The sequence below is a fragment of the Sorex fumeus genome, unplaced genomic scaffold (assembly GCF_029834395.1).
Source record: "Sorex fumeus unplaced genomic scaffold, SorFum_2.1 ptg000122l, whole genome shotgun sequence".
Classification (NCBI taxonomy): Eukaryota; Metazoa; Chordata; class Mammalia; order Eulipotyphla; family Soricidae; genus Sorex; species Sorex fumeus.
The window spans coordinates 1,027,509-1,042,601 of NW_026606179.1; the positions used below are offsets into that span (position 1 = coordinate 1,027,509).

A 15,093-nucleotide genomic window follows, 5' to 3' on the forward strand; every position below is an offset into this window, starting at 1 on the left:
GGAGGTGGGGGGTGGGGAAAGGGCAGTCAGGAGCCCCCTCTGCGGTCTCCCGGGCACTGGGAGGCGGAGGCCACAGCTCCACCAACTCTTGCTCTCCACACTCCCTGTCAGAGGCAATGGGCGTCCCTGACCAGCACGACGGCAGGAACAACTGGTCCCCGCCCTTGCCTGGCACACAGGCCGTCACGAGCCACACACAAGTGGTCACACACCACATGCCACAGCACGCACACAGTACGTGCCCGGGGTTGTGCGTGGCACCCACCCTCACAGACCCACACGCGCCCTGGGCTCCTCCCACCCGCCCTCCTGTTCAAGTGCACTGTAAAGGAGACTATTTTGGTCATTAGCAATAATAAATAAACAATAAATAAGAAACAAACCCCACGGAGGAGTGGGCAGACACAGCCTCTGCCTGTGGTTAGCTGGAGCCCCCGGACGCTGCTCTCCTGCCGCGCTGGGCCTGGCCGGTCCAGGGGAGCAGGGGGGCCAGGCCTGAGTGGGGAGCACCGGCCCCAAGTGCCTCTCTGGAGATGTGTGCAAGGCTGGCCAGCACCTCCCTGGGAGGGTCTGTGGCCACTGGGCAGAGGGGGCCATGGGCGCCTGTCCAGGCCCTGGTGACAGGACTCAGCCTGATGATCTCAGCTGGACCTGGGGGTGAGCACTCCCAGGAGCCCCAGCACCCCACCCCTCCAGGGCTAAGCTGAGAAAGCCAGTGGGCTTGGGGGTAGCACTGGGACCAGGAGGAACTGAGCCCCTCGCACCCTCAGTACACCCTGAGAGGAAAAATCTCACCAGAAATTATGGTGGAGCCTGGCCATGGGGGTCTCAGGGCAGGGGAGCCACGTAGCCCGAGAGGCCCCAGGGTCCCTGAATCGGAACCAAATCTCCAGCTGCTGCAGGAATGATGGGGGGAGAAAGAGGCAGGACCCCTGGCCCTAGCCCTTCTCCCAGTCTTATTCACCCCCCGTCCAGCCCGCCTCAATTTCCCCATTTGGGCTGGAGAATCACTTCTTCAGCTTCGTGAGCTGTCTTGGGGGCTATAGATTGGCACAGCCTGGAGGGACAGGCCTAGTGATTGCCAATTTCAGACAGGCCTGGCCCTGGAAGATAATGCTCTGCCCAGCCTGGCCCTGCCCTCTGTCTCCTCTGCCGGGGAGCTTCCGGTCCAAGGCCGGCTACCAGGCCAGCAGAGCCCACGTCAGTGACAGTAGGTGACCCGAGGGCCTGACACAGGCACCCCTGCAGTCACGCTCCTGGCAGCCCACGTCTCTAAGTATGAGCGTCTGTTACACAGCAGCTGGCAGAGGGCCGCTGTCCACACAGCCCGGCCGGCCGCGGGGGCAGGTGGGAGTACCAGCTTAGCCTGGCCTCTGCAGACCTCCCTAGCGAAGGATGGGCAAGTTCCATAAAAACAGAAACAACTGGAGCCGGACCCCTGGGGTCTGGAAGGCACGACCCATGCTGTGTCCTCGGAGAGGGCCCGTCCACTTCTGCAGAGCCGGACCGCGACTGGCTGCCAGCAACAGCCCCACCCGCCCATCCCACCTGGTGGCCACTGCAAAAGCCTGAGGGGTGAGAGAGAAGCAAAGCCTCTGAGTGGCCGCCCGAGATGCCCCTCTGGTGCAGAGTCAAAGCCCAAGAGCTCCGTCTAGCGCTTCCCCAGCCCCTGTTCCTCCCCAGTGACACAGACAGAACAGGATTTGCTCTAGGAGTGGACAGCGCCCTGGAGAGCACCGGGCTGCCTTCCGGGCCGTCCACCTTTGCAGGAGGAGAAGTCAGGCCAGCCCCAGGGAACCTTCTGGAGCCTCCATCTGGCCGCCTGTATCCCGGCAGGCCAATGGAAGTCTAACTGCCCTCTCCCCAGCCCCGCTCCCATGAATTAAAAAAAAAATCAATCACGTTATTATTAGTATTATTATTATTTGTAAACAGTCTTACTCAAGCTAAGGTTGAGAAAGCCAAAAACCCAGTATTTCTCCCCAAACTAAAAACCGGAGAGGGGCACCTCAACCTGCCTCCTTCGCCACCCCCCCAGAGGCGGTCATGGTGGATCCCTCCCTGGGCAGGGTCCATGGCAGGTGACAGACCCCACTCCTGTGGCTGCCCCACCTCCCGGGCTGCCTGCCTGCCCTGAGCTGCTCCGGCGGAGGCCGAGCACCGCCCGCCCCGCTGCCTGCTCTCCCACGTGAAGAACTAAAACATCTAGGATGCTACGGAGTCCGCGAAGGGGTGCCTGGCCCGCTCGGCTCAGACCCAGGCCCCCTCGGGCTCCCCGGCAGGGCGTCGGGCTGGGCACCTTGGCTGGGGGGTGGGCGCGGCTCAGATTTCCGACTCCCGCCTGTAGGGCCTCTGCTCCAGGGCGCCGCTGCCCGCGCCCACCACCGGGGGCCGGTCGAAGTCATGCCTGGGCTGGGGGCTGCGGCCGTCCTGATCGCCGTCCACCTCGTCCTCCTCGTCCCGGCTGAGGAAGGCCAGCTCGTTCTCGTAGCAGAAGGAGTTGGCGCTGGGCAGCAGGAACTTGTTCTCCACCAGGTCCTTGGCGCTGCAGCGCGGCGTGGAGGGCACCTCGTAGGTCTTGTGGAAGTGCGAGTAGTCGATCTTGTACTGGTTCTTCTCCTCGAAGAGCACGGGCTCGAAGCGGTGGCCCCACAGGATCTCGTTGGCCAGGTAGGAGCTGCGCGCCTGCGTGGTCATGGCCGTGGCCTCCACCATGCCCTCCAGGATGACCACGATCTCGAAGTCGTCCGTCTCCAGGTCCTGCCGGCTGATGCCGAAGAGCGGGCTGGCCTCGTCGATCTCGTGCAGGATGGTGATGGGCGACACCAGGAAGATGCGGTCCAGGCCCTTGTCGAAGCCCACGTCGATGTCGATCTGGTCCAGCGGGATGTACTCGCCCTCCTCGGTGACGCGCGGCTTGATGAGCTGCGCGCGCACGTGCGCCTCCACGATGTGGCTCTTGCGCAGGTTGCCCACGCGCCACATGAGGCAGAGCTTGCCGTCGCGCAGGGCCACCACGGCGTTGTGGCTGAAGAGCAGCGTCTGCGCGCGCTTCTTGGGCCGGGCCATCTTGGCCATGATGGCCCCGATCATGAAGGAGTCGATGATGCAGCCCACGATGGACTGCGCCACCACCATGAACACGGCCACGGGGCACTCCTCGGTGACGCAGCGCAGCCCGTAGCCGATGGTGGTCTGCGTCTCGATGGAGAAGAGGAAGGCGGCCATGAAGCCGTGCACCTGCATGACGCAGGGCGTGCGCGCGCCGCGGCCCTCGGCCGGCTCCAGGTCGCCGTGCGCCACGGCGATGACCCAGAAGATGACGCCGAAGAGCAGCCAGGAGGCCAGGAAGGCCAGCGAGAAGATGAGCAGCATGTAGCGCCAGCGGATGTCCACGCAGGTGGTGAACATGTCGGCCAGGTACCGCTGCGACTTCTCGTCCATGTTGGCGAACTCGATGTTGCACTGCCCGTTCTTCTTGACGAAGCGGTTCCTGCAGCGGCGCCGCGTGTGCACCTTGCCGTTGCCGAAGCCGTTGGCCCCCGACATGGTGACCAGGTGCAGCCCGTCCTCCTCCGAGGACACGATGCTGTAGGGGTTGGCCCGGCCAGCTGCGGTCATCCCGGGCGCGGGGGGGCCCTGGCTCACCCCCAGGCCAGCTCCCGGCGGGGCAGCACCTGCGACAGAGTGGACAGGAGGTCACGCCCACCCGGCTCTGCTCCCACGCCCAGGCCCTCAGAGCTGTCTGAGCTCCCGCCCCCCGCCCCAGCCCGTCTCCTCACCCACCTCCTCTGCTGAGAGAATCGCCACCTGCTGCGCTCCCAGACCGCCCCTCGTTCCTTGCACCCCACACCCAAGTCTCTGCATCCAGCATCTATCGCATAGCTAAGCCTGCGTCCTGCCCTCCTGGCCCACGCCCCATCTTAGTCCTTCTTTTCTGAGTGTTGGTGCTCAGAGCTTACTCCTTGCTCTGTGCTCGGGGATCACTCCTGGCAGGCTCAGGGGACCACAGGAAGTACCGGGGATGGGCCCTGAGTCAGTCACGTTCAAAGCAAATGCCCAGTCAGCTGTCCTATCCGGCCCCTCGTCACTCCTCTACCGGCAGAGCAGCCAGACAACGGGCTCCCTGCCCATTCCATGACAGGAGAGGCCCACAGCTTCCACAGACCCTGGCTCTCACTCCCCCACTTTCCTCTACCCTCTCCCAGGCCTGGCTCCGATGCCACGGGGTGTCCCCAGAGGGCTCCCCACGCCCTCGGCAGCCTGTAGCCCACTCAAGTCTCCCTGCCATGCTGCACTTCCAGTTTCTGCCAAGCACTGTGGCCATAGCGGCAGCAGGGACAAGCACGAGGCCTGCTGCCCACAGCTGCGTTGCGCCTCCTCGCACACGAGTCTGCTGCCAGCTCACTGCCGTCTCTCCTGGGCTCAGGGTGGGCTGGCCTGCGGACACCCTCTCCCGAGGCTCGCGCTCTGAGCCTCTGCTATGCCTGTGGCCTCCTTGTCACCAGAAGGAAGGAAGGGGCGTCAAGAGGCAACAGCGCACTGGGCTCAGCCTTTCACAGAGCTAAGTAGAAGTGGGTGGGGAGCACAGAGGGGGCTCAGGGTCCTGCACGCACGCGGCTCCTGCGCCCCAGGAATCCGGCACACCCCACAGCACTGCGCCTGAGCCCGAACAGACCTGCACCCGCACCTGGCCCTCAAGGACATGGACAGGGACACGGACACAGACGCCAGTGCCAGGCCCCCCTGTGCAGATGGGGCCCTGGGGGCACAGAGGTCACGTGGCCCTCACCACGAAGCACAGCAGCCTGCTGGGGAAGTGGGGGTGGGAGGAGGAGTGCCTCCCCGCTACCCCGACCCCCAGCCAGTCTCACTTTGACATGAGAACCAGAAATCTTGGGTGCCCAGGAGGCAGCAACCTATCCAGGGACAAGGAGGCCTCAGCAGGTAGCCCCGGGCGCCAGGCCCCAGCTGTCCCCTCGTGCAGGCTCCCTCAGCGTCCTGTATTGCGGAGGCCAGGAAATAGGAGGGGGTCACCCTGGTTTTTAGGCCTGGTCTGTGCAACCAGGTGCAGCCAGAACCTGGATGGGAGAAGGGGTGACCTCTGCACTCTGCACGGGTTGCCGGGGAGATAGGTGAGGGGGGTGGGGATTGCACAGGCAGAGCCTTGCCAGCGTTTGCTCCTGCAGCTGGCCTGGTGCTGGATGCCCAGGGCCTGCAGACTCAGGACCCCTCTGTGCCTACACAAAGCAGCTCCTCAAAGCACCGAGGGCAGGCCGGACCCATCAGCGAGCTCTGAGTCTTCCTCACAAGCCACAGCCCCACAGGAGCCCCTAGGAGAACTGTCACTTCCACTCACGGAACAGATGCTCAGACAGGCTCAGTGACAGCCTCAGAACCACACAGCCCATTTGAACTGATTCGAACCCTTCTGTCTGATACAGACTCCAGCTGTGGGAACTCAGGTTCAGCAGGCCTCTTGCGCTGCCATCCCTGTCCCCACAGCTGACCCCCTCACCCTGGGTCTGAGGAGCTGAGGCCTGAGGCCAGAAATGTCTTTGCTGCTTCTGCCTGGGCCATGAAGCAGGGCGCCGGTGGAGGCGGGGACTCCGGGGACTGTGCCGGGAGGGCGGCTTAGCCCCAGGTTTCTGGGCTCCCTGGGGGGTGGTGGCCAGGGTTGGGGCACTCAGATTCCGGCGGGAGGTCACCAGCTTGCAGGGGACCGGTTTGTGTGGCCGGAAGGCCTTCAGGGATGTCCAGCGGGTCATGGCTGCTCCACTGGTGCTCAGAGCAGCTAGAGGCCTGCAGGGACAGAATTGTAAGAGTCAAAGGCCAGGAGGGCTGAGCCCCCAGCCAGCTTCTGGGCGGGCAGAGGTGAGGCTGCAGCAGCTGTCTGGGTGGCAAAGGGGCCCACCCAGGAGCTCGTCCGTCGATGTACACAGAGCTGACGGAATCACGGTCACCCACACTCCTGTTTCTGAGCTGGAAGCAGATTCTGAGCAAGCTCAGATACTGAGGAACAGAGAAAGAAAGAAAGAAAGAAAGAAAGAAAGAAAGAAAGAAAGAAAGAAAGAAAGAGGAGAGGTCCCAATCTGGTCCCGTCTTCTGGGCCCCTCGTGCCCTTGTTCACGCCCCCATTTGCCTCTGGGCATAACGCCGCTGGCACGGGGAGCCCCATGGAAGCCTGGTGAACACAGCACCACAGAGACAGGAACAGCAGAAGACCCAGGCATCAGCGCAGCTACACAAACACACCTTTCGTTCTAGGGACACACATCCAGGCAGCCACACACACACACACACACACACACACACACACACGCACGCACACATGCATACACATGCACACACACATACACACACACATATACATGCACACACGTGTACACACATGCACACATGCATGTACACACACGCACATGCATGTACGCGTGCATACATACACACAAGACACACACAGACACACACACGCACTCACACACACATGTACACACGCACACACATACACGAAGGTCTCTTCGCTTGCCATCACCAGTTCTAATTCAACAGTGTGGGACAGTGACCCTCAGAGGAGGGGCAAGGGTGGTCCCTTTCTCTGGTAAGCTCAGACAGAAGTGGGATGCGAGAGCTTGTGCTGAAACAGGCATAGGGACTGGCTCCCATTCCAGAGGCAGAAGGGCCAAGACGGAGACTCACCCCAGGGCTCAGGCAACTCAGAGGCTGGGCGGAAAAGGCCAGGAGGGGGAGGCTCATGGCGGGCAGGGGGCTCTGCACAGAGGAAAACGAGAGCAAGGCAGGAGGTGCGTGTCCTAAGCTACAGAGGGCAAGATCTTGGCAAGCAGAGCAAGCAGAGGCCGAGGGCAGAGGCCAAGGGCAATGGCCAGCACTGACCTCGGGATCACGTCTCACGTCGGGAGCCCCTTCTGGCACCAGTGCCCAGAGCACTGCCCGGCCTGCATGGGGAGCTTTTAGAGGCCACTGCCACATGATCCTGGGGTGGGGCCCGAGACTCTCTGGGAGGAGCCTGAACATTTCATGTCCAGTCCCCTGAGGCTCCCGACCTCTGGTTTCAGTGACTTCCGGGAGGGGACCAGGGTGAGGCCTGAGCCCAATGTCTTGGTTGGCGAGACAGCCCTCCCTGACCATACAGACTAAATGGAAGCACCCAGAGACAATGTCAGGGCTAAGGCAATGGGTCCTGCAGAGAGGGAGCCTGATAATCAATATTTCTTGAGCTTGTGCTACTGGCAGAAGTTGTGCCAAGAGCTCAAATTAACTCTTTTAATCCCCATGACATTATGATCATTATCCCCATTTTCCAGATGAGGAAACCGAACCAAACCAAAGACTGACTCATTGCCCAGGGTCAAGCAGCCTTTAGGGAGTGAGCTCCCAGTATGAAGAATGGAATAACACTCAGGCTCCCTCTTCCCTGGGTCCAGGTCAAGCAGGACACAGGTTCCAGATTTGGACCTGAAGGTTTTGCAGTCCTGAGTGGATGTCCCAAATCTCAGTCCCAGCAGCAGAGGTAAGAACCATACCAAAATCCCCGGCCATTCTGTCCTTACTAAGAAAGCTAAGGCACCGGGCACCTCAAGTGATCACCTGGTTCAGGGCACGCCAGTGTAAGGCCTGTGTCCACCACACCCAAGTGTGCACATCACTAATCCATCCACTTCTGTTTGTGCCCGCAGCAGACATCACTAATCCATCCAAGAACCTTCTCTCACCCATTCACGCTGGCCTCACCATCTTTCCTAACCCTGTCACTATCCATCAGGCTTAGCATGAGGACTTAAAGACTGAATCCCTAATGTAGATGCAGAGACAGGGGCTCCAAGTGGGGGCTCCCTGACTCGGCCACATAGAGTGAGAGATAGAGAGGGCCTGGACAAAGCTGGAGCAGCCAGCAGTGACAGGCACCGCTATGCAAGGAGGTGGAGGGGGCACCACCAGGGACCGGGGGAAAGTGAGACCAGGGAGAGCCACGAGTTGGCAGGAAGCAGGAATAGAGAGCCAGAGCAAGACAGACATTTCCACTCTCCAATCAGGAGAGACCATCCGACTCTGGTTCAGCTTCCTCCCCTGCCTGGGTTCCCAGGGCCTCTACCTACAGTCTGGGAATATTTAGGATCCACAGAGTGCCAAGCCCACTTTGGTGCTCAGAGACTCAGCAGAGAGAGAGACATCGGGAGAGGGGTGCTTGGCACTCAGCCCTGCCACATCCACTTCCGGCCACCAACACATCTCTGGCCCGGGAGCTCTCTCTGGCTGCTGGAAGATGCTCTGCCCACACTGGCATACTGGGAGTAAGCGAAGATACAGATACAGCCTCCTCTCCACAGCAGCCCCTCTGGGGCACGTCAGGCACATGTCCCGGGTTCACTCCCCACAGCGACTGTAACAGACACCTAGTTGGTTCCCCGTTTCCTGGGCTCACTCCTCCTGTTACTCCGGGAGACCCCTTCCTCTATGCCCCAGTGGAACTGTGATCTCCTGGTGCCCCACCCCCCACTCCGGCCCATGCTCGTGGGCCCAAGAATTCCTCCCAGCCAGCTGAGCACCACGGGGCCAACTCTCCTCCAGAACCGTCCTCGCTCCCTCTTCTTCGCCCAACTCCCCACTCCTGTTCATGCCTCACCTCAACAAGCTCCTGCTGAATCTGCTGATACCTCTGCCCCATGGGCGCAATCTCCAAATTGCAGCCCCCAAGAAGACTCAAAATCTCCATCAAGGGGCAACTGGACAACACCCTTCCATGAAGACCTTCTTGGTTCTCCAGACCAGGATTTTTCCTTTAAGGAGACGCTTCCCTCCTGGTGTGAAAGTTGACCTTGTCGATGTCCCACTCATAGCCTATGTCAGAGGCCCAGAGAGGGTGGCACAAGCCTATCCCAGAAGAAATTATGCTCCTCTCGCAGATGAGGATGCTGGGATGAGCAGCTGAACAGGATGGATGAGGAGATGGATGGGTGAGTGTGTGAGGCAGCTATATGGCAGGCCCACAGATCTGGGTGGTTGAGCATATGGCTGGGTAAGTGGAGCTGACAGATGGATGATAGATGATGGGCCTGGCCAGGTACATGGATTGCTTGGAAGACGGGTCAATGAGTGGACAAATGAGTGGATAGATGGCTGTGCGAATGGGCAGACGGATGAATAAATACACAAGTGGAAAGATGGTGGATGGGTTGGGTAGGCAGATGGGAGTGAGAGGTGGCAGATTATGTGTGGATCTAGCGGGCGGATGAAGAGTGAGAGGCAGAGAGGTGAGCATAGTTGTGGATGAACAGGTATTTGCATCCACCTAGTACATGGATTGACTAAAGGGGACTGGCAGGCTGTTGCTCATCAGAGGCCTGAATCTTACCTTCTGTCTCCTGTCCTCTAAGTGACTGTGCTGAGCAGGTGGGCGTCTGTCTTCAAGGCTGTGCAGGCAGCAGCTGCCATTTCCCGGGCACCAGCTAGACAGGGAGCTGTCACGGGAGGAACCTAAAGTTAACACAGAAGCGCCAAGTTACGAACGATGCCTCTCTCCCCAGATGGCTCGAAAGCCAGAAGCTTCCACGTGGAACCATACTTCTGCCTGCTTCCCCAGGCTCTGAGACCTGCAGCCCCACCTCAGCTGCTGCAGACGTTCACAGCATATGACTGTCCACAGCAACCTTTCGGAACCAAAGGAAGAAGGATCAGAATGGGTCCCCAGAGACAGGGACAGCGAATAAGTATCATCAGCTGCACACCAGACACGTGGGCCCCCTCAGACATCAGCTCGCATAACCCACACACCCACCCCCGAGGCTGGAGCCATCACTGTTCCCGTGCCAGAGAAGAGGGATGGACCAGCTGTGAGACCGGGCCCTGGTCTGAGCTCTTGGTCACAATCTGTGGAGCCTTTCCAGGCCCTGCCAAGGAGCACTGCAGGGAGGGAGAGGGGGGCGGATGGTGGACACAGGAAAGAATGGAAGGATGGAAGGGTGGAAGAATGGGTGGATTGTTGACGAGAAGCTGGCGTGTGAATGGATGGAGGGAAGGAAAGAAGGAAGGAAGACGGGCCAGAGCAACAGTACATGGGTAGGGGATTGGCCTTGAACCTGGGTCAACACAGGTTCAATCCCCACATCCCATATGGTCCCCTGAGCACCGCCAGGAGTGACTCCTGAGTGCAGAGCCAGGAGTAAACTCTGAGCATTGCCAGGAGTGAGACCAAAAAAAGACAAGGGAGGGAGGGAGGGAGGAAGGGAGGGAGGGAGGGAGGGAGGAAGGAAGGAAGGAAGGAAGGAAGGAAGGAAGGAAGGAAGGAAGGAAGACGGAAGGATGAAGAGATGATTATGAGATGGTGTGGTGGATGGGAGGGTGAGTTATGACTGTGGGTGAGCAGAAAGACAGGAACATCAGTAACTCGTTAGAGATTTGCCTTGGGCACACACACATCCTGTGCGTCCATCTAATCTTCCTGCCTCAGTTTTCCCATCTGTTAAAGGGGCTCCCTACTTTCCTCCCTAGCACTCCTGAAGTTTGGGGCAGAGTAGTGGAAAGGGATTCCACCCATTTGTTGAAGGCAAGCCGACTAGAGAGGCCCTGCTCACTTCTGCCTGCCCACCCCGAGCCCTGGGTCTTGCCCTTTCTTGGCACAGAGGCTGGCAGCCATCCAGGGTGGCACTAGCTTTTCTGGCTAGGATTAGAAGTGGGGGTGAGTCACCCCTGTAACACGAGCCTCCTGGCTAGCCACAGCACTGGTTTCAGAGACACACAGGCCCGGGTTCAAACCCAGCTCTGCCCTCACCCGCTCTGTGACGAGGTCTGACTCACTTCCTCTCTGGGTTGGCTCTGCGAGGGGACAGCCGGGATCTTGCCTCCAGACGCCCAGCTCAGCCCCTGCCATCCCGTCTCTCCTCACGCCCTGGGCAGCCGGCATGGGCCCTGCGTTCGCCTCCCTCAAACTTCCCGCACAAAGCTGCTGGGGAAAAGGCGGCACCCAGAGACCAGCGTCCTGCGCTGCGACCTCGCAGTGGGGCTGTGCCCTGGTCTCTGATGTGACCAGGGCAGCTACTCCCACCCGCCCTGCCCAATGGACAGACAGAGAAACACATTGAGCGGGTGAGGCCACGGCATGGGCCACTGACAGGCTGTGAGCGGAGGAGGAGGAGGACGGCTGCCGCAGGCTCCAAGGAGCCGGGAACGAGGCAGATGGGTGAGCTGGTTCCCTCCTGCTGGGCCTGGATCCCAACATTCTCCCGGCCTCTATTTTTTGTTGGGGGGCCACACCCGGTGGTGCTCAGGGCTCACTTCTGTCTCTGCGCTCAGGGGTGACTCCTCTCTCTGTGCTCAGGATTACTCCTGTCTCTGTGCCCAGGGATCTCTCCCTGGCAAGCGCAGGGGATCATACGGCATCGGGGATGCACACAAGGCAAGCACCCTCCCTGCTCTACTATTAATGTGGCCCCTCTTTTGGGGGGTTGGGACCACAGTGGCCCACCCTCTATTTTTCTGAAAAGGGGTTTCCTCCGACCCACAAACCCCACTTTGCTTGTTCTCTCCTGTGAGAGAGGCAAAATGAGCTCTGTTCTCCACAGGGGGAAACTGAGGCTCAGAGAAGAAACACAACTAACCCTCAGTCACACACCAGTGACGTGGCAGCAGGAGACCCAGTCCGGACCTCTGACCCAGATCCCTGGCCACACACACACACACACACACACACACACACACACACACACATATACACACACACTGGCCTCTGCAGCCCAGGGGACAGCTCCACAGGCTGGAGGGCCAGTGCTTTCCTGGGACCCAGTCACTGCCACTCTGTGGCCTAGAGGGGACCCCGTGGGGAGGGGCTTACGCGGCAGAGGGCAGCCTGGCGAGACAGGCCGGACCAGCCTCGCCCAAGCCCGCGCCTCCACCCAGCTGTCAGCAGGGTTGGGGTGAAACCTGTGGTGGGGAGGGGCCGAACGCTTCCTTTCCTGAGGGGCAGCTCCTCAGGACGACGCCCACCGGCCTCCCTGGGAAACACAAGGCAGTGGGTGCTGGGCACGGGGCTGGCATGGCAAAACCCCAGCTGCCAAGGCCCAGTCACAGCTGTCCCTGGGGAGGGGCACGAGCCCTGTCCTGCACTCAGGTCTGCGGCTGTCTCTGAGACTGAGTCTCAGTCTCTCCCTCTACAAATGGGTCAATGGGGGCCAGAGTGATAGGACAGCAGGGAGGGTGTTTGCCTCTCAAGCAGGCGACCCAGGTTCAATCCCCGGCACCACATATGGTTCCCTCAGCACGGTCAGGAGTAATTCCTGAGCGCAGAGCTAGGAGTGAGCCCTGAGCCCTGTCAGGTATGACTCTAAAACCAAAATCAAATCAACGAACAAAAAAAGGGTGGACCCTGCCTCCTGGAGAAACAGTGGAAGGCCACATGGAGGCTGCCCCACGTGGGCATGCAGGCTCAGGGAAGGCCTTCCTGGCTCACACCGTGGCTGGACCACCAAGAGCAGGGCCGGGGCTCCCCACGGATGGAAAGTGAGTCCACGGCTGCCTAGAGGCCTGTGTGAGACCCCAAACAGCTCTGGGCTCTGCCTGCGGAGGGCCGGCCGCCAGCACCCCTGTGCTGGTCGCCAAAGACATGTGTGCTTGGGCCCCCAGCCCCCACTGCATGAACGTAGGCACCGCACATGGGCCCAGCCCCAAGCGGGCAGGCTCCCTACTCCGGAGCCCAGGGTAAAGTCAGGGCAGGTTCCAGTCCCGAGGGTGGCTGGCGGGTCATGCCAGGCACAGGGCATGTTTCCGAGGGTATTTTTATCTTGAGAACATCCTTCACTGGGCGCGGGGGCAGGAGAGACAGGGTGTCCTTGGCCAGGCCCCCGACACCCTGCACTGAGACGGCCACAGATGCCATCCCCTGGCAGAGCCCTGCAGCGCCAGGCAGTTCTCGGGGGTCCCCCTGGGTCCCCATCCTGCTCTGTTATGATGCCCCTTTCTGGGGCTCTGCCTGTGGCCACTGTTTCAGGAGGCCTGCTCGGAGCCAGGCGCAGAGGGAGCTCACCAGACTCCCTGCAGGAGGTGGGGAGCGGCAGGGAGATTAGCAGTCACCAGACCCGTGGGCCCCAGAGCAGCCGCAGTGGACAGCTAACCCAGGGACCCCCAGCACTGCTCCTCATGCTCGGGCCAGGCCAGACTCTCCGCCCCTCTGAGCATCCGTGACCCTCTGCAAAGAGGCTGAGCCGCAGTGGTCCCTCCATTCTCCACATCCGGAATCTTAGAACTGGGGGTGGTGCCTGTAGGGAGATGCTGGGGACATGCATGGAACCCTGACGGGAAGAAAGTGGAGGGTATTTTCCGTATCTGAGGCATCAGCAGTGTCACGGCAGTGAAGAAAAAGTGAGGCTGTGCCCAGCCCCTGGGGTCCCTGTAAGGGTCACTGGAGGGGCCTTTGGAAGTATGACTTCCGGGTGATAGGGTGATAGGTTCAGATCCCATCTCAGAACCAGCATGCATGACCCTGGGCAAGTTATATAGCCTCTCTGAACTCTTTCTTTTTTTGAGATGGGGGAGGGGCACACCCAATGATGCCCAGGGGTTAACCCTGCTCTGTACTCAGTGATCACTCCTGTCAGGGTTCAGGGAACCATATGGGGTGCTGGGGATCGAACCCGGGTAAGCCGAGTGCAAGGAAAACATTCCCACTGTACCAGCCATACTACTAGTGCCCGCTGCCTGTCGCTCGGCCCTGAGCCTGTTTTCTGATTGGCCAGAAGGAGTTAGCTGCAGCATCTGCCTCGTGATGGAGAGTTAAGGGGTAATCCCAGAAGCTGCCCAGAGGGACCTTCCAGGCCCACTGTCCCCTCATCGCCACGTCGCTGAGCCCCCTGACTTGCGTCAGAGGCCTGCAGCACCGCAGGCTGGGCTGGGCTGGGCTCCAGGCGGGACGGAAGGAGCAGATGGGCATGTTGGGGAGGACACAGGAGGGGAACCCAGCAGGCAGAGGCATCACGGTCCGTTTCTCTGAGTGCTGCCATTTCTCCAGCTTCAACTTAATTCATTCATCTCAGACATGCCCTCAGACCCAGGCAGAGACCCGAGACAAATCAACCAACAGCCTGGGACAAGAACGCCGGAGAGAAAAGATTGTTTGCTAACATAAAAACATATCTCTATTGTTGCGTATCAAAATCCATCATAAGCAAAGTGAGAAGGAAAAATGTAACTATTGCTTCAAAAAGGGCCCAGAGGGGCCCAAGCGACAGAACAGCGGGTAGGGGTCTTACCACGTGGCAGACCTGAGTTGATCCCCGGCGTCCCATATGTTTTCCCCAATTACCGCCAGAAATGATTCCTGAGTTCCAGGAGTAAGCCTTGAACATTTCTGGGTGCGGCCCCCAAACAAACAAAATAATAAAATTAAAAAACAGCAACAATAAAGGGAGCTAGGACAGGGGCAAGGAGAGACCCCTGAGCACAGAGCCAGAACAGCCCCTGACCAGTGAGGGACTCCCAAGCCCCATCATTAATGAAAAAAAGACCAGTATGTTTCATATGTATAGAGTTCTCGTAAAATAGCAAGAGATGGGGCTGGAGCAATAGCACAGTGTGTAGAGTGCTTGCCTTGCAAGAACCTGAGTTCAATCCCCGGCATCACATATGGCCCCCTGAGCACCATCAGGAGCGATTGCTAAGTGCAGAGCCAGGAGTAACCCCCAAGCATCGCTGGGTGTGGCTCCCAGCCCCCCAGAAGAATAAAATGATTCGTAAGAGAAAAGGACACAGCCGGAAAGAGCAGCAGCCGGAGCTGACGGCCACCTGAGGACCTTCGTGATGTCATCTCAGGAACGTCCATGCCTCTCTGCTGGCCCCTCACCAGGCATTGTGCATCCCAGGACATGACGCAGTCCTTGCAGTGCAAAGGGCACCTCCTCTGTGGAGCTCTCCAAGCTTTCCCCAGGTCCTATTGGGTCCCAACAACATATTCCTCAGTCAGTGGAACTGAGTTCCTGGCATTGCACCAGAAAATCTTCTAAGTGAGGTGCCCTGAGCATCTCTGGCAGGAGGAGGGAGGTGCAGAGAGGGGCAAGAACAGTTGCCAGACTCCATGCCCAGAGCCGCCCT

The 15,093-nt window shown here is 59.8% G+C and overlaps 1 protein-coding gene across 2 annotated transcripts in view; it reads right to left on the reverse strand.

Moving 5' to 3' along the window:
* Positions 1–2,202: 2,202 nt before the first annotated feature.
* KCNJ12 (potassium inwardly rectifying channel subfamily J member 12) overlaps positions 2,203–15,093 on the reverse strand; it is a 40,106-nt gene continuing 27,215 nt past the window's right edge. Inside the window, exons 2-3 of one of the 2 annotated variants that reach the window (XM_056136010.1) lie at positions 9,371–9,492; positions 2,203–3,677 (exon numbers count right to left, since the gene is read on the reverse strand). In XM_056136010.1, coding sequence (XP_055991985.1) covers positions 2,323–3,621 — 1,299 coding nt within the window. In that variant the 5' untranslated portion in view covers positions 3,622–3,677; positions 9,371–9,492 and the 3' untranslated portion in view covers positions 2,203–2,322. The remainder of the gene's footprint in view (positions 3,678–9,370; positions 9,493–15,093) is intronic. The other variant, XM_056136011.1, reaches the window with a different exon arrangement.